The sequence below is a fragment of the Nelusetta ayraudi genome, unplaced genomic scaffold, assembly GCF_046127955.1.
Source record: "Nelusetta ayraudi isolate G7.1 ecotype Tasmania unplaced genomic scaffold, CSIRO-AGI_Nayr_v1 ptg000135l, whole genome shotgun sequence".
Lineage (NCBI taxonomy): Eukaryota > Metazoa > Chordata > Actinopteri > Tetraodontiformes > Monacanthidae > Nelusetta > Nelusetta ayraudi.
The window spans coordinates 15,483,708-15,505,000 of NW_027466185.1; the positions used below are offsets into that span (position 1 = coordinate 15,483,708).

The 21,293-nt window shown below is 40.0% G+C and overlaps 2 protein-coding genes across 3 annotated transcripts in view; one reads left to right on the forward strand and one right to left on the reverse strand.

Moving 5' to 3' along the window:
• Nucleotides 1–1,233: 1,233 nt before the first annotated feature.
• Nucleotides 1,234–5,341, forward strand: tac1 (tachykinin precursor 1). Of its 2 annotated transcripts, XM_076011799.1 has the most exons (5): nucleotides 1,240–1,645; nucleotides 3,000–3,102; nucleotides 3,177–3,200; nucleotides 5,009–5,065; nucleotides 5,161–5,341. In XM_076011799.1, the coding sequence occupies exons 1-5, from the start codon at nucleotides 1,529–1,531 to the stop codon at nucleotides 5,205–5,207; spliced, it is 348 nt and encodes a 115-aa protein (XP_075867914.1). In that variant the 5' UTR covers nucleotides 1,240–1,528; the 3' UTR covers nucleotides 5,208–5,341. The 2 variants fall into 2 exon arrangements, with proteins under 2 accessions (XP_075867915.1, XP_075867914.1); XM_076011800.1 differs by lacking the exon at nucleotides 3,177–3,200 and having other exon boundaries at nucleotides 1,234–1,645.
• Nucleotides 5,342–7,015: 1,674 nt separating this feature from the next.
• Nucleotides 7,016–21,293, reverse strand: part of asns (asparagine synthetase) — a 16,694-nt gene continuing 2,416 nt past the window's right edge. Inside the window, exons 2-13 of the mRNA XM_076011182.1 lie at nucleotides 20,358–20,587; nucleotides 17,506–17,761; nucleotides 16,924–17,161; nucleotides 16,652–16,837; nucleotides 16,461–16,562; nucleotides 14,446–14,573; nucleotides 12,948–13,074; nucleotides 11,702–11,808; nucleotides 10,650–10,750; nucleotides 10,216–10,297; nucleotides 9,933–10,088; nucleotides 7,016–8,527 (exon numbers count right to left, since the gene is read on the reverse strand). Of these exons, the coding sequence (XP_075867297.1) occupies nucleotides 8,318–8,527; nucleotides 9,933–10,088; nucleotides 10,216–10,297; nucleotides 10,650–10,750; nucleotides 11,702–11,808; nucleotides 12,948–13,074; nucleotides 14,446–14,573; nucleotides 16,461–16,562; nucleotides 16,652–16,837; nucleotides 16,924–17,161; nucleotides 17,506–17,754 (1,686 nt within the window). The 5' untranslated portion in view covers nucleotides 17,755–17,761; nucleotides 20,358–20,587 and the 3' untranslated portion in view covers nucleotides 7,016–8,317. The remainder of the gene's footprint in view (nucleotides 8,528–9,932; nucleotides 10,089–10,215; nucleotides 10,298–10,649; nucleotides 10,751–11,701; nucleotides 11,809–12,947; nucleotides 13,075–14,445; nucleotides 14,574–16,460; nucleotides 16,563–16,651; nucleotides 16,838–16,923; nucleotides 17,162–17,505; nucleotides 17,762–20,357; nucleotides 20,588–21,293) is intronic.

A 21,293-nucleotide genomic window follows, 5' to 3' on the forward strand; every position in this document is an offset into this window, starting at 1 on the left:
TTTATTGTATGGGCGTCACAGTTTTCAAGGATGATTGAATTTCAGCTGAGAGAGCCTCTGTGAACAAGCCCAGCCCCCTGAGAAAAAAAGAAAAAAATTAAAACGATCCAAAGTCACTTCCTCGGCACAGAGTCCAAACGTTTTCATTCCGTTTGGCTACGGCGAAAACACATCATCGTGTGCCTGGTTGTGCAAAACTAATCATCAATCAATTCAGGGTTTAATAATTATAAAATAGCCACAGCATCCATCAGCAATTCTGTTGTTAATGTGGTCTTGTAAAGATTTACTGAATGCAAAGATAAAGGACACTTGCTTGCACTGAGCTTCATTCTTCTTAAAATAACATTAATGTCTTCCATCAGCTCATGTGTACATAAGGAACATGAATTGTTAATCCAACAAAGGTACCGAATCAAGGACTCATTGAGAGGAGTGGACGGACAGACGGTGACAATGGCGAGAAGATTCAGCCCTCTATGTATCCCAGACATTCTTCTCTTGTTTTAACTGGAGCTTTTTAAATGGAAATAGGATGTGCACTCGTTTAATGCCATTGTTCTCATTCAATCTTTCATATTAAGGGTTAATACGTTTTCTCTTCATATCACGTACAGGCGTGACATCATACTGCAATATATAGTAGGTGGTCAAATGCAAAATGATTCAAACAAAAAACAGGTATTGTGGGTTTCCGACCTTCCCCTGATTTGTAAATCCCAAACATTATTTGACAGACTCAGACTTAGACCTTCTTTACTGTCATCGCAAAAAACAAACAAACAAAAAAAACGGTGATTTCTTGTACAATGAAATGTCGTTTCTCGGTTTCGGGAGTGCAGCAATCTGTTGCTACGCTGTATAATTCAAAATATAAAAATGCAAAATATCTGGAGGTGGAATGGTGGTAGAATAAAATAGAATAAACAGATTAAAAATTTAGTTGTCTTATACAGGGATCAGAAAAATATTCCACTGAAATGTATTTATCTTACATACAGAATAAACAGTATAAACAGAGATCCAGGTTTTTTGTTGCTTTTTTTTGTTTTGTTTTGTTTTTCCTTTTCTTTTCTTTTTTTCATTCTTATAAAAAAGACCAGTGACGCAGATGGGTCCAACTCCTGGACAAGTGCGGCAATAAATAAGTCGTCACAAAATGCGATCTGCTCGCGTCTGGACCCCAGTGGCGACACACAGTGCGTTACTAAGCACCACTGTATAAATATGAGTGTTGACTGGTCAACGGCGCAGTGAGGCAGCAGAGACGCAGCGGAGCGCCAAGAGAGCCAAGGACGCACGCACGCACTCACGCACTCACCATGGACCACTGCTGAGCGGCTGGAGAAGACCATCCTGCTGCTGCTCCTGCTGCTGCTCCTACTGCTGCTGCTGCTGCTGCTGCTGCTGCTCCCTTCAAGTTGTCGTGGGTTTTCCTCAATTGTACACTTGATCCCTGCCGGTCAATTAAAAGCCAGAGGCGACTTTCAACTTGTTGCTGCGCTCATTGGGAGGCTGAGGAGGAACCATGAAGTTGCTGTTGCTGCATATCTTCATGGCTCTTTGCGGAATCGCTCACATCTTTGCCGATGAAATCGATACGAGAGAAGACGGCGACCAGTGGACCGGAAGCAATCAAATAAAGGTATTTACAAAGAAGAAAAAAAGAGCTCATTAGATCCTAACCATGTGACCAGAGTAACTCCTAATCTGATTTACCTCTGTTACAAAGCAGTGTGTTGTTGTTAATAATTTGAAAAAGTCTAAGTGCATTTGGAAAATATGGTAGATTATTATGTCATGGATGTGATGAGTCACATTTAGGCAAAGAAGCCTAAATGGAATCATTCACTCCCGTTCCCCTGCAGCGTCACTGAGCAGACCCCAGTCTCAAGACGCAGAGAGCTTTTACTGAAGCAACAAAGCGCGCGCGCGTGTGCACGTACGCACACACACACACACACACACACACACACACACACACACACACACACACGCACACACACGCACACACACAATATATACACACGCCAGGAAAAGAAAAACTTTCATAAATCTTTTTTATTGCAAATTTAATCAGACATCACAAGATTAGTCTCTATGTAAAGAAGTACTTATACAAATCAAATATTTATGCATGTTTTTCCTGTGTGTATGTGTATATATATATATAAGCATATATATTCATATATGTGTATAGATATATAAAGTATGTGTGTGTGTGTGTGTGTGTGTGTGTGTGTGTGTGTGTGTATATATATCACAGAGAGAGAGAGAGAGAGAGAGAGAGGGAGAGAGAGAGGGAGAGAGAGCTTCGAGATCAGCAAGTCGTTGGGGGAGAGTATATGGCCGTTTCCGTGCACGCCGTAAAAGGAACCCTATTGATATGAAAGGCACGTCCAGTGTTTGTAATTATGGGATGGAGGTTGTCCAATAAGGTTAACAGTAGCCTGGGACAGTTGAGGAGATGAATGTGCTGGTGTCTACAGCTTGAGCGTTGGACATTAGTGGGCCCTGGGGAGAGCATCTCACTAATGGAACAGCTAATGCGTATTCACAACTCATACCTCTGCAGCGCCCCCTGTCTCCCTCTGTGTGTGTATGTGTCAGGGTTAAAATGTGTTTTAATACAATATTGTTTTTTAACAGTGATCAAAAATATTTTATTGTTCACCATAGTCATGTAGAGCTTATTATTAAGACACATTTCAGCAAGGACAGCATATAAAGCAACTGGATCCAGTAGATGAGTTAGTGGAGATTAATCCCGACTTGGATTTACAGTCAGTTCATCGCAGAAATGCAGCTTCCTGGAGTTTATCCCCAAGATCTAATAAATGCAATCGTAGTGCTATGAAGGGCATCCAACATTAAATCCTGCACCAAACTAAATGTGCATATGGCAAATTGATTTGCCATAATGATCAGTAACCATGTAGATGAGGTCTCCTTATTTTTGTTGCTTTAAACACTGTCACGTTTTATTTCTTTGCTTTCAGAACACCTGGATCCCTAGTAACCCATTCAGGGAAATGCTCCTCAGGATGACCAGAAAGCCTCGACCGCATCAGTTCATCGGCCTGATGGGCAAACGATCTATGGGTGAGCGTCACGTCAGCACAACCGAGCTTCTCATTTCACACCTTTCACTAAAAATAAGTGTTTTCATTCCACAGCAAATGCGCAGATTACCCCCAAAAGTAAGTATGGAGTGGATCCATTTGTAAATCAGAAGCACACTGGATGCTGTTCTCTATGTCTTCTAGGCTAAAAAAAAAAAAAAAAAAAACTGATAATACTGAGACACACTGCACCAATGGTTTGGCATTAGGCCAGGTGAGATGGAGATTGAAGTAATGGTCACACTGTTCTGGACTGGTTCTTCTGTGAAGGGTCTGTTGTGGATTTGACAGACTGAATGTTGTCCAGATTCCAAGTTTTGATTTTCTTTCCAAACAATTAGTTGATTACCAGATGGAAATGAGATTAAAATCTTTATCTCAAGGATGCGTTGAAATATTACATCTGGCATGTCAGTGTAGAATCCTCATGTAGATAGATAGATAGATAGATAGATAGATAGATTTTATTGATCCCAACACTGTTGCACACTCTAAAACACAGTACAAAAAAATAAACTCCACAGTAATTACAGTAGTTTAGTGGTAGTAGTTACATATAGTTCCAAAGACATTCAAATCAATCTATGTACAACCAAAGCAGATGTGTCAAAGACAGTCAAACTGATAAGTAAGGTTTGAAAACCATTATTATTATTATTATTATTATTATTATTATTATTATACATCATTTGCCATTGAGTCCGGGAAAAAGAGCAGAATGTTATCTGCCACACAGCACAAGGTCCAATGTTTTGCTTAAATTATTTTTCCGTTAATTAGTGAACCATTTAAGGCAACATTCATCCCTCTCGAAATGAAAGCTTAATTAATAATTATTCAATAATAATAATATCTCAGTTCCTTCAGTAGACAGATGGACAGATCCGAGAGAACACATTCATTTACCAGGCTTTATGAAGTAGAAGTACTGAAAAATTATTCCTCGCATCGTCTTTGCATTACCGGTAATGTACATGGAAATAGAATTAGGGGGAGCAGTTGCTTTCAATTTTTTGTATTCTTCACCCAGCCAGGATCTACAGCCAGGATCTACAGCTGGCTGTGTGTATCACACAGCCAGCTGTAGATGCAGATGTACATCTAATGAATTCCTGCGATGCAGCTTTGCCGATCAGTCACTGGTGATGAAGAAGGGGAAGAGCACAGGGATCAATACTCCAAGGACATTGCAGTTCAATTGGATTATTTGTGCTCGTGATGGATGGAGGCACAAAATCATTTCACCCTTTTACTTCTAAGGAGGTTACTTTGAAGATGCTCACACAGCGCCGAAAATCACAGGGAAGGGGGGAGGGAAGGAGGGAAGGAGGGAGGGATGAGGGGCACAGAGAGAAAAAGGGGACTCTTGAAGGGAGAGAGCAACACAGTCTGCCAATGGATTTCATTAGTCTCCTGTAAATATTGATTGAGTTACGGTTTTAGGACACATGACCAATAAATGAGCTCCTTTTCTCTTGTGATCACTTTGGTCAATCGCCGTGATATAATTACTTTGAAAATTAAATAAATGTTTTTCAAAAAAAAAATTGTTTTTCACACGCAGTTAGTGAGCTACATTGAACTGTAGCTATCTCTCCTTTGTCACGTGTCAAAAATCAGGCTTAAGACTTTCATTGAGTTTGAAGGTTTGATTAGTCGTCAAAGGATGTTGACATTGAAATGGACCAGGCAATCCACAGGAATCAATAACACAAAAGTAATGTCAAACTAAAAATATAGATTCACAATGCCTTTATTCTTGTCGTTCATTGAGCTGTTTTTACTTTGTTTTTATTTTTTTGTTTTTATTGGGTGTTTTGTTGTCCTTGTTCAAGTCATGTGGTCATGCCGAAAAATTTCCAATCCAAAACTCTTGTCTTTGAAAGGACAAAAGGTCAGTTCTTTTGTGGGGCTGATGGGGAAAAGGAGCCAAGACGAGCCTGGTAAGTCACAGTCATCCTGAAGGAAAGTTGTTCATCTCATAGACAACAGCAGAGTGTCAGTGGTGTGCAGAGCTGACCTTTGGTCTTCCCATCAGATTACTACGAGTGGAGCCCGATGCAGATCTACGAGCAACAACGCTAGCATTTCTCATCTTTCCCACCTGCTCTCACCTCACTGATCCAGTGAGGACCTGGAGGAATGCTTCTCATGTTCCCTTTAAACTGTCTGTAGATGACTGTCCAATAAAATGCTTTTGTTTTCACAATATAGTGATATTTCGGTGCTATACGTGTTCCATTTTTAATACAAGGAGAATTTGTGTCTTTTTCATTGTTGGATAATTTGCAAGTGTGTTTTTAACTTTGCCATTTCAAGACCTGATGTTTTCTGGACCATTAAAACAAGGCCTCATCACAGCTGCAAACTTCTAAAATCACTTATTATGCCTCATAACTGTCACATTTTTCTCCAAGCAACATATTGGGACAGATTCCTATGGCGGCCTTTATTGGGATCTTCACAGTGCCTCTGTGCTCCAGGTTCTGCTGAGATCAGGCGCCAAGAATTTAGCCTGATTTTTAACCAATGCATCGCAGACAAACATCCACTGTCGTGCCCAATGACGCTTCACAATCACCACGCAGAAAGTCTGAAAAAAAACAATATTTTCTTTTTCTTTTTCCGCCTAGTCTGACATTTCCTACGAGGTGTTCCGAGACAAGACATGACGCAGTGATCGGGTTCTGCATGTCACTGTCATATTTATAGTGTGGCCACTCGCAGGTCCAAGACATAGGATGGATTTATTACACTGTCTGAAAAAAACGAGTAGTCTGATGGTAGCATTTTTGTGAGGGGCTGTGACAGCATGTGCCGTCGTCGGTGGTGAACATCGTATCGTAACCAAGTATTTCAGAGGCTTTCCCGTATTTCATAAAGCTGTTGAGAGTTATGTAATAATTAAATTAATACCTCAATTGTGTGTAATATTTGGAGATTTTGAGAAGAAACAGCGACAGCAAGTGGTTATGTTTTAGATTGCAGCGCTCCCAGTCCCTCAAACTCGTCCACCTTCTTCTTCACTGGTTTATTTGAGGATGCAAGTATATATATATATACATATACATATATATATATATATATATATATATATATATATATATATATACATATACATATATACATATATATATATATATATATATATGTACATATATACATATATATATATATATGTACATATATATATATATGTGTATATATATATATATATATATATATATATACATATATATATATATACACATATACATATATATATATATATATATACATATATATATATATACATATATATATATATATATACATATATATATATATATATATATATACTGCAAGTATAAACTTTTATTAATGTATAACTAAACTATATAAATCAGAAATCAGGCCAAATTTTACACACTGGACTTTTAACATAACAATAAATCAAATTTCAAGTTTTCTTTAAACAGCTAGTTAGGCTTAGACTATTGCAATTTTGGTCAATTAGTGTCATTTATTTCACAATGTAATGTTACCGTTATTGCTTGAGATTGAGCTGCTTTTCTTCATAATTGCGGCTTGCTATTTGAGTGTGAGAGACTTGAACCTCATTCACCTGCCAATGTTAGCTTTTGTTTAGTTAAAATAACTTCCAGCAGAAAACAGATTGCGCTGTCTTCAGTTTAGATTTAGCTTTGATTCAGATTTAGCTTGGTTGCTCAATAAAATGATAACATATTGGGCAATTTATGCAATAACAGTTTTTCATGCCAATCAAAGAAACCTATTATCACAATAACTGTGATTAAAAAAAATCCACTGAACATCGTATCTTTAATACTACATAGAGTAACTAACCAAAATCGACACATTTTAACTTAAAACATAATACACAGGCAGCAGCATTGTTTCAACCAACCATTTAATTGTTTGCAAGTTGACATTATGCAGCTACAGCGTAGCACCAGGTACCGTTTACAGTACATACCACAACACCACAATTTATACACACACACCTGCAGCAGTTACTTGACAGTAAGAGGCCCGAGGTGTGCCAAAAATAATTGTCCTACACCTTTACACTGCAAGCAGTACCATGAGCTGTTGATACAAGGCACAATAGGTGCAACTGATAGGTCCACCTGCCGAAGGGCTTTTTGTGTCATTGAAGCCAAATTATGAGTCCACCATCTAGATGACGCAGCAGATAATGTGGCTTGTCAGACCAAATGTTTTTACGATCTTCTGTTGTCCAATTTAGGGTGCAGATGCAGAATGCAGCCACTAGGCAATCTGCGTGCTATGCCCAGGCACGTATCACACCTTCATTTGACAAGAGTGCTCTGCTGGCACAGTTCACTTCCTGTGCCTGGCACAGCAGTGGGTGCACTTAGGTGAGGGAAGCATCAGCACAAGGACAGTCGCACTCGTGGCTTCAAACCGCCGTATCACTCGATAGGAAACCAAGACGTGCAAGTCATGATTATCATTCATAAGATGAATCCACATTGTCAGTGATGTTGTCCATTGTGCCACTGCAACCGCACCTCAACTCAAGTCTAAAACCCTTTGCATCTCCTTATTTCAACATAATGACGTGCAAAGGCAACCGTTGAGTGGAAATACGGTGCAGGCAAGGCTTGATATCATCAATTTCTGCTGACACGGCACAATGAACAACATTATTAATAACTTGGATTTCTTTATTAAAGTCAGTTGTTTTTTTAATAATCAGCTGTTGACGCTGTCAAAGTTATGAATACATTTACTGCGCAAGTCAGTGGTTTGCAGTGATTGTCACATGCACATATTATGTCCATGTTGCACTTGTTCTGTCCTCACCATTGGAAGTATCTCCGGCCTAAGTTTGGAACAGAGCGCTCACACTAGTCAACTGGACTGTACTCAGATGTGAAATGTGCCTGAGCATGGAACACACTGCATTGTGTGACTGCTGCTTTCGTTTCTGGTTCTTAATTGACAGAAACAGCAACACACCTCGCCACTTAAATCAATAAATAACTAAACTGGGTGCAGCTAATATAATATGCTTCTTTGTATTGTTGTATTGTCTTTACCTGCTACAGTGGTTAATGGATGTGTGCGTACACGGGTCGGGGAGGTGTACATGAAAAACATGCTTCATCGGACTACACGGCCTAATCTTAAATTGCAACACAGCTGCTGAAACCTTGAGCCCTGGACACTTATTCAATCTTGTCAGATTGGTAGATAGACAAGGTCCGGGCTGATGGGTCAGTGGCGTCGATCCAGCGGGGCATCCAGAAGTGAGGAAGCCACTCGGCCTTGTCTGAGTAGTGCTTCTCAAAGGCCTGTCTGTAATAGTAGGCCTCCTTGGTGGCTGGAGTGTTGTGAGGGAATGTCTTGGCAGCATTCTCCATCTGCTCATCATTAACCTGCAAAAATAAAAATTGTTTACTATTTTCCATTTACATTCTCACTGTCAAAACGTCTTAATATTTTATTCATTTTTGATCTCAGAGATTTCAAGTCAGAAATATAAGACATCCAGCTTGCCAAAGGTGATCGTGGACACCCTCCCCAAATTGTGGTGCTGTTCCAAAAGGTAAATATTTACATTGGAGGATGAATGGTACCACTAATAGACTTAAAACAACAACAACAACAACACACAGACAGAGGCTTAATTGCACCAGGTTGGCCAATATATGATACGTGATATGTGACTTATACAGGCTTCAAGGTGATGAGATCACTTGTGACTGGGAGGGCAATCAATTGATCAAGGGAACCGTGGTAATCAAATCTCTGGGCATCCTGGAAGTGCACACCGCACAGCAGAGGTTGCATGATGTCATTCAATTCAAGCACACGCAACACAAAACACACTGAACAACACATTGAACTGCTGAAAAATTCGGAGGCTAAGGTCAAGAATAAAAATGAAGTGCACGTGATGCAAAGCCCACAGAGATGTTCCAGGCAGACGAGTCAAACTGTGACAGATCCTGATCAGCCACGTCACACTATCTTCTGCTTCTCCACTCATCTGTGAGCTCAATGCTGCTCTGCTGTCACCGCCGCTGATTTGCACACGTCATTCTGCAGCCTCGCTGCGTGCGACCTTTAAATTCTGTAATCCCACCGCCTCCCCGGCACCCACCTGTCGGCTCTGTTTCTACCATCTCCTGCAGGGGTCTGCTGTTCAGTCCCTTCACTGTTCATCAGAGAACAAGTATATCAAGACGGAGCCTCACACGAAACTTGCTTGATCTATTCCCTGCTTCAGCAATTAAATAATTCTTAATGAAGATATTTCATTAAATTCAAATTTGCCTAAAAACTAAAATATAACAAACAAGGTATTTTGGTCTCAACCTCTGACTGAATTGGTCATATGCTCAAGTCCTCGCTTAAAGGTACAGTGTGTAGTATCTGAAGAAGAAACAGCAACATCGAGTGGTTACATTTTAGATTGCAGCGTCTTTCACCCTCCCTACCCCACCTGAGCTTGCCAGCGAAGTGCTACAGTTGAGGACCTGTGTTTCCCCTAGAAAGGTTGATTTGTGATATCATCACATTGAAGCACTATATAAGCACAGCCCACAGCTGTCATACATGCACAGTATATGCGATGATGAAGGCCTGCTGAGGTTGAAACATTGTGTCTGACCAAAATAAAACTTGGAGAGCAGTTTTTTTTCTTCCAAGAAATTCAAGTGATTGTATGGAGGAAAGAGGTTTGAGTGAAGCAAGTGCAGAAAAGGTCGAGTCATTTCTTCTTCACACTGCTGGGTTCCAGATCAGATCGCAGAAACGACAGACATGAAAAACACAAACCATTGAGTCGAGCTGCTCCTGCAGATGGTTATACCAGGACTTCTTCAGAGACATGACGCCGTCACTAAACGCCTCTTTGCGCCTCCAAAGAATCTCCTCAGGGATCAAGTTCAGGCCTTTGAAGGAGTTTCTCAAGAGGTACTTCTCCACTCCGTGCTTTAACAGGATATAGAAAATATTTTAGTGTAAACACTGGAAGACTGTGCTGGGTTCTTTGTCTGACAAAACAAACAGCAGTTTGTTTCAGTCGCACTGAGTAGAAGAGGTGAAGCCATGAGCCGACCTGAGGAACCCTGATCTCCTCAGGGAGGGAGAGATAGTACGCTGTAAACCTGTGGTCCAGAAAAGGTGCCCTGAGCTCCAGCCTGTCAATTTAAAAAGCATATCAGAGGGCTTTTCAGTGCAAGCTGAAAAATATGCATTTTAATTGCATTGCATTTCAGATTGTTGCTGCTGCAATTACTATCAACGATATTTAACTCAATTTTACTATGACAGTAAAGCATCTCTACTGTTATTAGGTGAGTTAATTGACATAATAAGAAGTAGATATGAACCATGTGTGCGATCATGATTCAGAGTAACAAAAATAAATTAAAAAATCTACTGGACGATTTTATAAAGTATTGTATAGTAGAGGGAAGTCAGGTCAATGCTAAATGAATGAGTTTCAGCATCTGCACTTGAATTCAAAGTGAATGTGATGACGTGTTCTACCCATGTGCAGCAGTGGAGCGATCGCCACGGAGGACATCAAACAGGTAAAGTTCATTCAGCAGTCGAATGCTGTCTTCTGCAGCTGCTTTGGGAGAGGGGGCCTGATCAAGGATGAAGACAGTGTTAGCAGCTAACAGCTCACACTTACAATGTTAAACACCACATTAAAGCTGTGGTTTAGAATTCTGGAAATAAGACTTCATTTCCAAGTCGGCGAGCGTGCTGTTTATCAGTGGAGACTGTTTCAACAACCAGTCCTTCTGGTTTAGCAGGTTCTCGGTTTACTGCTCACCTGCCAATAAAAACCCACTCCACGGTGTACCCAGAGCAAATACAGTACATTAGAACACCAGACTACTGACTTAAGAGTACTGTGTTGATAAAATATTGTTCGAAATAAAATTTCCCTTGCATCGCAATGATCGCAGTGCATGTTGAGGGACTAGTTTCTCAGCAGTTTCCCATCAGAATTTTACTTTGCTGTCGTTAGTAGTTGCCTCAAGCTGCCTCAACAAGTAAACAAAGAGGAGCGTTCAAGTGGAGACACGTCACTGTTAATTGTTTTGCCTCGGGTGGGTAAGAGAAGCATGTCGAAACAGGCCCCATTGATGACTAGCACACTTGCTAACTTGGTCATGTGTTCAAAACTCTGAACAAGCTCTTTAAATCCATCGGTGGAATAAACAGCAAAGACCTAAACATCAAAACATCAAGACTCTGAAAACTGACTACTAAAGAGAAAGACTGTTGGTCTTTGTCATTACAATGAACTGCAACAGTGAGAAGTGATTAAATGACTTGAACAAACCCAATTCTTTTCAATCAAACTATTATTATAGCTATAGTATGGACTATCATCATCAGGCTCAATTATTAAGTTCAATTCAGTTTTCTTTTCATACCTCAACCTACTTAATAAGTAACTTGGTAATTCTGTTTTCATATTTAAAAAGTGTATCGTAGTGCAGTAAAGTGCTGCGACAGTTGCACACTAACCCATGAGTCTGTGACTGATTTATTATTGTATTAGAATTCCCCCTTTAAAGACTTACCTTATGGAAGTAGATATATCCCTGAGCAAGTTCATCAGAACCCTCTCCAGAGAAGATAACCACACTGTCGGAGTTTTCTCGGATGTACTTTGAAACCAGGTACATCGCTGCAATAAAGGAAACACATAGAATGTGACAAATAAATTCTAAGAAGAGTCACTCCATATACAAACTCTGATTTTTGGTCAAAATAGGAGACAAAAACACATTAGAGATGCATTGAGAGCCAACTAAATCATTTATTGATTGATATAAAGTCAGTGGCAGAGTTGTGTAATTCTTTTAAAAACTTTTTCCTCAGACCTCCAGAGGCCACTGACGGAATTGCTGAATTGAAGACACACAAACTTCTGTCCCCGTCCGGGACAGAAGTCGCCCCTACGTCTGAGAGGTAGACTAGTGAAACCATCAGACAGATATGGTGATTATGTGATATAGCATATGTTTAAACCCACCAACCACTACACCCACAATTTATTCTACAAAGATTCCACAATGATTCAAACGAGGCAATCAGGAGGAAAAGGAATGTCGTGAAGCAGCATACTCAGACACATTTGTCTCGCCTCACTGAGCTCATCATTGAGTGAGCACATCACTTGCTGTGTGATGATTAACGTTGAAATAGTCTATAAAAACCCAGATAACCCCCAAGTATATAACTCTCATGGGGGTTTGGTAGGTTCTTTTTCTTCCACCATAGTCCCAATTCCCTATTCTCCTCTTTCAAACCAGGCATTTAAGGTATGGCTGTTTTTGAAACTCCATTCTCAGATTATTTTAGCGTGACATAACCATGGAGATGAAATAAGTTGCTCATAAAAACAAAAAAAACAGAAGGGCACTAATTAATACCTGACATAATTTATGCATAGAGCATATTGCAGTAACATCCACATTTTGATGAGGCTGGGTTTTAACTTCTGCACATTCATTTCTACATGCCTAAATATACTGAAGTTTGTTTATTAATATGGACAGAATAAACACGTTTTTGGAAGTAATACTGTGATATTTTTTTTACAAAATTATGCAGCTAATGTATTTTAATTGTTTGTTTCTTTTTTGACCAGTAGTCCTCTCCCATGGTTTCACCCAAATGTCATGTGATGATGAGCTAAAGTGCAGAATGAAAAGTGCCATGTTCCCATATTGCACATTGATACATGTGAACTTTTCTATAATGATTAGAAAAGTTCTCTTTCACTGTTTTTCAATGCTAGGGATCATTTAATTCATTACTTACCAACAGAGGCACGAACAGTTGTGATATCATATGACTCCAGGTGATATATGACATCTTCTACAGCTTGGATGCCTTCTTCAACAGTGAAGTTCACCTCATGGTGTTCACTGCCAATATGAGCAGCAACCTGACGTAAACACACACACAGGAGTAATTATTTGATCCCCTATCAACTAGCAATAATTCTGACCCAATACAAGCCAGTCATGTGCCCATAAGGCACACAAATTAGTCCTGTCCCTTTAAGAGAATGTCTAATTCTGCTCTAGGTTTCTTCCTACAATTGAGTTTTTTCTGGCCGATTTGGGAGAAGAAGATGCCATTGTCCTGGTCGATGGAGTTAGTGGCCCGCCTCCTCATTACTATTACTTCTTTGATCTTATGTCTGCATTTATTGCTTTCCGTGTCCCACTAACATCATCAACTGGGACGAGGAAGCATTCCTCCTGTTGCATATCTGGGACTCTCTTCTCCTGTTCCCAAATAACTAATTTTTATAGTTCTCACATGACAGAATCTCTGGATGTGCTGGATTCTATTCCAGCTTTCTTCGAGTGAAGGGTGGGTACAACCTGAACAACTTGCCAGTTTATGCAGTTTCTGCTGGTCTACATAGAAAAACAAAGTCATTTGCTCCACTTTGCACTCAGGACAATTTAAAGGTCTAAATTTGCCTCATGTGCATGGCTTTGGACTCTGGTGGGAAGCTGGAGTACCTGGAGAGAACCCTTGCTGGCATAAGAACACATCAATTGATGATCCCAATGACGATCACACTCCCAATGTCTAGTGCTAACAGTGCTAACCACTGCCAACCATATAACCACAGGCCCCATAATGATGCCAAATTCATCTTTTTAAGTGAATCAACTTATAAACGAAGTAACTTCTGGCTGCTCAGAAGAACTGCAGTATTAAAACTTCCAAGATGTTAAGACTGTCAGTTTCCCTGTAAAGGACTGTGTTGTGTTCTGCGTGCATTTCCTGTTTTATTTTAATTCTAGTTTTCTTGTTCATATTCTGAGTTTCACCTCCTGTCTTTGATTATTCCCAGTTGTTTGTCGTTACCTGTGTTCACCCTAATGTGTTTTACCGGTGTATCGTCTCATAGTGTATTTAAACCCAGCCCCAGTGTGCATTCCTGACTAGATTGTCTTTGTTACCCCCGTGTGCAAGCCTTCCAGCCTTTATGCTCCAAGTCTCCAGTAATCTGACCAGTGTCCCCTTCCCTAATCCAACTGCAACCTGCCAGATCCCTGTCTGCTCTGTTCTCTCAGCTTTGAATGACTGCCCATGTTCGACCCTGACTGGAACTGAATTAAAGGGACTGTCCATTGAACAGAAACCTCCTGCCTCGACTCTCTCCCGTCTGCTCTTGGGTCCAAAGCCCTGGTTGTTTACATTACCAAATGAATTCTTCTTTTTTTTCTTTCTTTTTTTTAAATTTAGCTTGTACTTCTGAAACATTTTCTGAGAGATTTCTGGGAGAGTAACTCACCTTGCGAGCAGCAATGGCATCAGGACTATCGTGGGACCCAATTGAAAATGTCTGAACGGGATAAGGCAGTTTCTCTTCCTTGGCAAGCTTCACCAGTGTAGCAGCAACCAGACTGGAGTCCAGACCACCTGGAACCCAACATAAATAAAATAAAGAAATACATAAAAAACACTGAAAATTCAGTTATTCGATTTAGATCAGGGCTCATAGAAGGCCAATTCAGAATAGTTCAATGTTTTGTTCTTGGCTATTCTTGCATGTTTTTAGCTGTGTGTTTTGGGGTCATTATCCTGTTGGAGAATCCAAGACCTGCAACTGAGACCAGGCTCTCTGACACTGGGCAGCACATTTCACTCCAGAATACCTTGATAGTCTTGAGATTTCAATGTGCCCTGCACAGATTCAATACACCTTATGCCAGATGCAACAAAGCATGTTCACAGTAGCTACACTGTTCTTTTCTTTGAATGATTATTTTGTGTGTCTGTGAACATAGAGCCGATGTGACTTGCTTAAAGGTTCCAGTTTTGTCTCATCTGTCTGCAGGACATTCTACCAGAGGCTTTGTGGCTTGTCAATATGCATTTTGGCAAATTCCAGTCTTTAATTCCTGTTTTTATGATTTCCTGTCAACACTGGTGTCCTCCTTGGTCATCTTCCATGAAGTCCACTTTAGCTCAAAGAGCAATGGATGGTGCAAGCTGATACAGATGTATGTACAGATGTTCTGTGATGACCATTCCTATTATCTGTCTCTTCTATCTGTCATCAATTTTCCTATTGCAGCCACATCCACGGAGGTTGGCTACACTCCTAAGGACCCTAAACTTCTGAATAATATGTGCAACTGTAGTCAAAGGAACATCAAGCTGCTTGTAGACGGTCTTATACCCTTTACCTTCAACATGCTTGATCTCATCATCTCCTCAGACAACCCTCTCCTTAGCTTTCTGTGGTCCATGTTCAGTGTGGTACACACTACAGAATACCACTCAGCACAGTGACAACTTTTCACCCTTTAATTTGGCTGATTAGAAGTTTGAAAACACCTGTGATCACATCTTAGTTTAACATGTCACTATGGTCAAATCATTTTCAATCTTTTCTTGGGGTACCATCATTTTTGTACAGGCCAGTTTCGTTCTTTTTAATTATTCTGTTGAACCACAATTCAAAAGCAATGTCAGTGTTTTTTAATGGAAGGATACTTACAATTTTGCATGACATAACATGAGAAAGGGAAGCATTCGGGGAAAGTGACAAAAGCAAAGTGTGATAAAGTGGCTCAGGAAACTATCATTGAGCCTGTTAACATGCAAAAATCTGAGTAGTCCAATAACTGCAACAACAATCACACCTGATGCATTTACATGCACTTGATAAATGTGATCATTGAAAAACCCTGGTTTACCTGTTTCAATGCGTTAGAATTCATTCGGGTACAATCATACACAGCAACTTTGACTCAAAATATATTTCTTTTTTAACTTTGTCTACTCATTCATGAACAAGACAGTATGTAAATTACATAAATTACTGAAATGAGAAGAAATTAGAAGATTGTTGCATCGGATTTATGTGAATTTCCATCTGCGTTCCCTTGTTAAACAAGGCTATGCCTATGGTCTGAGTGTTACCTGTCCCTAAATTGGAGCTAAAGGACCTGCAATAATTTCAATTTAGCATGAAATTAATCTCCTCTTCATGCAAGCAGTGGCTTTTCAGCAACTTTTGTAGTGCTGCACACCATGTTTATAGCATTTTGTCTACAAATATGTCAATGTATTTGTTGAAAACATGCAGAGATGAAAAAACCCAGAACAAATCCGATTACCAGGTACTCTAGGTGTGATAAACATTTTCCTTTACGTGTTTGAAAATCTGCTGACTCCACTAATGGGATAATGATTGTGTTGCAGTGTTACAGCAATACTGTTGACTAGTTCTAAGTCAGCAGCAAATATGGGCCACAGAATGAGCACACTTGTGCCAATATGAAGAGACTGTTACTTTACCTGACAGAAGACAGCCAATTCTCCTTTGAGCCATAAGACGTTTTCTTACAGCATTCTCAAACAGGCTTCTGATGTTGCTTTTCACTGTTTCCTCATCACAACCTGTTTAGACAACCATGACAAATTAAATAGATAATGCTTGCTGAATTTTTTCATTATTATTAAACATGATTAAAGGCTAACTGTCAAACCTGTAGGCAGCTTTGCCACTGTGTCATAGATAGCATGAGCTGGTTCCTTGGTGCAAGAATGGAACTGCTCCATCTGAATGGACTGAACTTTGCCATTTTCTTGCAAATTATAGACCTCAACGTGACCAGGGAGAAATGGTACGAGGCTCGCAGGACTGTCCGTTGCATTAGAAACGTCAATCAGGCCTTTGATTGCAAAAACAACAGGATAAGCAATTTTAAAAAAAAACTGTGTAGGAAATATCTTATTCAGAGAATCATGATCAAATTACCTTTGGCTTCTGAGGAGACTGCGAGAAATCCATCATCCGTGTTTAATTTAAACAAGGGTCGGACTCCATAAGTATCCCTTCCCAAAAAGACTTTCCTGCTGGCAGTGTCCAGCAAAATAAAGGCAAAGACACCATCTAGCAGTGATGCCATTTTATGGATGCCAAAGGAGTCATACAGATGAAGCAGAATCTCACCATCCACTTCTGTTGCATAATCATACCCAAACTGCTTTCTCAGCTAAGTGGAGAAATGAAAAGAAGGGCTTCATTGGAACCGACGCTTACAGTATAACACACTGTTACTAGAGGCATTTACAGCCTGTAAAAATATTATCTTTAAAAGTGCAAGGATTTCAAGTTTGAAGTCTTCCGTTCTCTTCAGATCAATTTATCACCTACCCCTTGAAATAAACCACAAATCAATATTTAGAAATTAAGGAGTGGATCGCCATCATTGGTCCACAAAGTTACATAGGTGGCTGAAAAACCAACTTTATAGTTGGTATCTCAGTCACCTCTGGACTTTTGTAATTGAGCATGCTTTATCATTTTAGATTTCTTGACATTGAGCAGATTTTTTACCAGTTGATGGTTGTAGATCTCGCCATTATAGCATAGCCACAGATATGGAAACTTTCTGATCCGCAAGGGCTGCATGCCATACAGCTCGTCCACAATGGCCAAACGATGGAATCCAAAACAGCAGTTAGTGAAGCCGTTGACATTCTCCATGCGAAAGGCATCAGGTCCTCTGTGAGAAATCTTCATGGCACTCCTGCAGAGCCCTGAGAGGCATTCCTCACTACCAAACACAGCCCAGATGCCACACATGTTGGAGCTGAACAAAACAGAAAGAAAAAGGACACAGAAGTGCTCTGATTATTTTTTAAGTAGTAAATAATCTTCAATGTGCAATTATCTAACTAAACGCAGTATCAATAATTATCTTATTATCAATTCTATCAAAGTCAAATAAAAAAGGTATTAAAACATAAAAAAAATGTCATTATCAAAAAACCTTACTGTTTGCAGAGGACTACTTTTCACTTTGTACTCTTAAACTTGCCACCATTGAAAAGTATTTCCCTTTACTCTTAAAACTTGAAACACAAGTCCAGTGAGATCAAATTGAAGAATTGAACACAGGAAAAGAATTGTGGTTTTTTTTGTTTTTTTTTACCTACATCAAACCTACATCAAACCAAAAAAAAAACAAACAGTGAAAACACGCGAACAAATGCAGAAAAAAAAAATTGTGGTGAGAATGGAAAAACAAACAACCAAATTGCACAACCTCTGCATGATAAGCTGGGTGTGCCCACAGCTATCAGTGACCTGACTGAGTCACAACTGATCAATGTGACAACTTCTTGTCACTTTATTATTGGTCACTTTAGCTGCAACTTTTGTCACTCTCTTTTTGTCTGTCTCCTTTATGTAGCACTTCATATTTGATTAGCTCTGTCCTATTCAGTGTCTTTTTGCCACATATTCTCTATTCTTTCTTTGGACTTCTGTGGCCCCAATGGGAATGAATAGAGGACAATCTTATCTTGAACAGAAAAGGGATTCTCATTCTGTTTTTTTAGACTCAAATAAGACAATGAAGGTCAAAATAGCAGCATGTATGAGGTGTTTTGCCCTAATGGCTGCAAAGTAGGATGACATCACAAATCTATTTAATGACCTCAAATGTCACCACCAAGTGCAATGTCACCAAGGTTGTTGTGGTCTCGTTAGGGTCAACTATCAATCATCACATGCAAAGACACCAGGAATGATCACATCTCCTTCACTCTGAACGGTGTGAAGATCCAAACACCTGCGGAAAAACCCATTCGGAGCCCTGGCAAACTGTAAACAGCCGATTTGTCAGATAAGCACATGGCTAATACAGCACTGTCACAACTCTTCAATGTTCTGACCCGGATTGACAAGAGCCATCTACCATCATCCGTTGCTACCAATTCGCCTTCCTTAGGAGGCTGATGTAGCCTCTCGAAATGTGAGATCACCACCTCCACTGTGAAGAAGAGGGACTCAAAAGCCAATACAGTAGATACTTTGAGTTTTGAGGGTAACTCGGCCTACTTCCTGGTTATGTTTCCGCCTACCTAAAGATGACAATGTGGATGCTACCAGCAACCATTCATGGTTAAAATGAGCGACTATATATTTTTTGTTGACGTAGAAACATTTTCCAAATAATGTGAATAAGTATGTAAGGAAGGGTTACAATTGATCTACTATGGACGTGCACATTAACCTCTTCTTCCCCAAGTCCTTTTTGAGGCCTTCTCTCAAAAAATGACATGCTCAAAATAAAAAATAAAAAAAATATATATATATATATAAATTTGTCGAGACAAAGGGCCAATTCCAATTCCTCCCTTAACTCCTCAATCTCAACCCTCGCCCTTAACCCTCAATAATAAGTGTAAGGGCTTAGAAATGGGACACCGCTTAAGTGCAGTTACGTCTTCAGACTGTGGGGGGCGGCCTTACGCCAAAGCTACGTCCAGTCTGTCAAGAAGACGACAACGACGAAGGAGAAAAAGAAAAAGACGGCGAAAAAGGAAGAAGTCCTCCTTCGCTACACAACGAGGTATACAAGTAACGTGAAGCCGGGACCACCGGTCCGGTTGTCAAACCTCGTAGAGTAAAAAAAAAAAAAAAAAATGTTACGCAACAACGATGTCAATAATCCATAAAAAAAAAAAAAAAAAAAAAGTCTTAAACTAAGACAATAAAATGGTCTCGTAATATTTATATCTTTATTAACTAAGAAAATACTTCAATTTGTAGCTCGCTTTTACATCGCGATATTTTTCGAAGATGTCTTGGCGGAAATACGCAATGCCTTCTGGGTAGCCCTTACTGACAAGGGCGGTTTTGAAAATTATTGTAGTACACGTGGGTGCGCAGGCCCTGCGATGAACTGTCGACTTGTCCAGGGTGTCTCCTGCCTTCGCCCTAAGACAGCTGGGATAGGCTCCAGCAGTCCCCGTGACCCTGAGCTCGGGACTAAGCGGGTATGGAAAATTAATCAATGAATGAACGTGGGTGCGCACACACACGCGCACACACACGGGGAGACTTTCGCAATATCTGAGTAGTAAATTAGACATGAGTCAACTCTTTCAATTCTACTTATGCTTGATGAATACACTTCAGAAACCTTTCGTATAACTGCATCGGGGACCGCACTGAAGTGGTGCTGGACATGGCCACAAAGTCAGACAGTTACCTCATAGAATTTTACATCATTTGCCGAGATTTGCAGAAAATAGTCACGATCTACTTGAAGGCTAAAATCAAATAAAAGAAATAAGTGGAATTAACAAGTTCTGTCTTTTCCCTAGTACTCGGTCTTTAGGATTATCAGTCTCAGTTTCGGTGAAGAGTATGAATTTACACGTAAAAACTCCGCTTACCTTTATTCACCCTGTACACTCTAGTCCAAAAATGAGAAGAGAGCGAGTGACTCCACGAAGCACGGTGAGAATTTCCGAGCATCCTCGGAAGTAGTGGCCCCGTCTTCAAAATAAAAGTAGAGCCAACTTGCTGCTTTCTGGACAGTGTGTAGTATCAGCCTATTATATATTAATTCAACAGGAAAACATTTTTTGGGTGTAGAGAGCTCTGTGTGACAGGCCCTGTTTATCTCTAATGATAAAAAATAACCGTAAACAACGTCCTTGGTGCAATTGTAATCGGCAGCAGGAAATCAACAGAATAGACAGACAGACAGACAGACAGATAGATAGATAGATAGATAGATAGATAGATATATCTCAAATTAGGAAACTACACAATATGATTCTTGTTTGCAACGTGTGTACGATAGGATGTAAGATGTGTAAAGCTGCGATATTATACAAAACTACAACTTCACCACTTGAAACTATAAACACGTTGTCCAGACATGTGACATGACTGGAAAAAAAACTGATCGTGAATATTTGTGTTCCACAATAACTCAATAACTTTATGTATTTAAGTCAGCGTACTATAATTTATCTTTACTTTGAAAGCGCCTTGAATCCCTTTCCAATTTAGATCACGTCACTGTTCCTGGCAATATCAAGTAATGTTGCGTCACCTCTCGAGTCAGCGGTCGCAACCCGATTTTAGTACCTGCTCGAAGTGAGTCGCGCAGGCGCAGTTGATGCGGAAGTGGAATGCGCATGCGCGGATTTATCAGACGTTTTCCGACACGTTCCCCGACACGTTCCTGATGTGAGTCTCGTGTCTGCACCAGAAGTAGAAGACACGTTTCTATTATGAACGAACACTATGTCAATATTCCCCAATATTCCACGATTTTTGACAGTTGATTTATAGGCGTCGTGTGCGCACTATTTCAACTT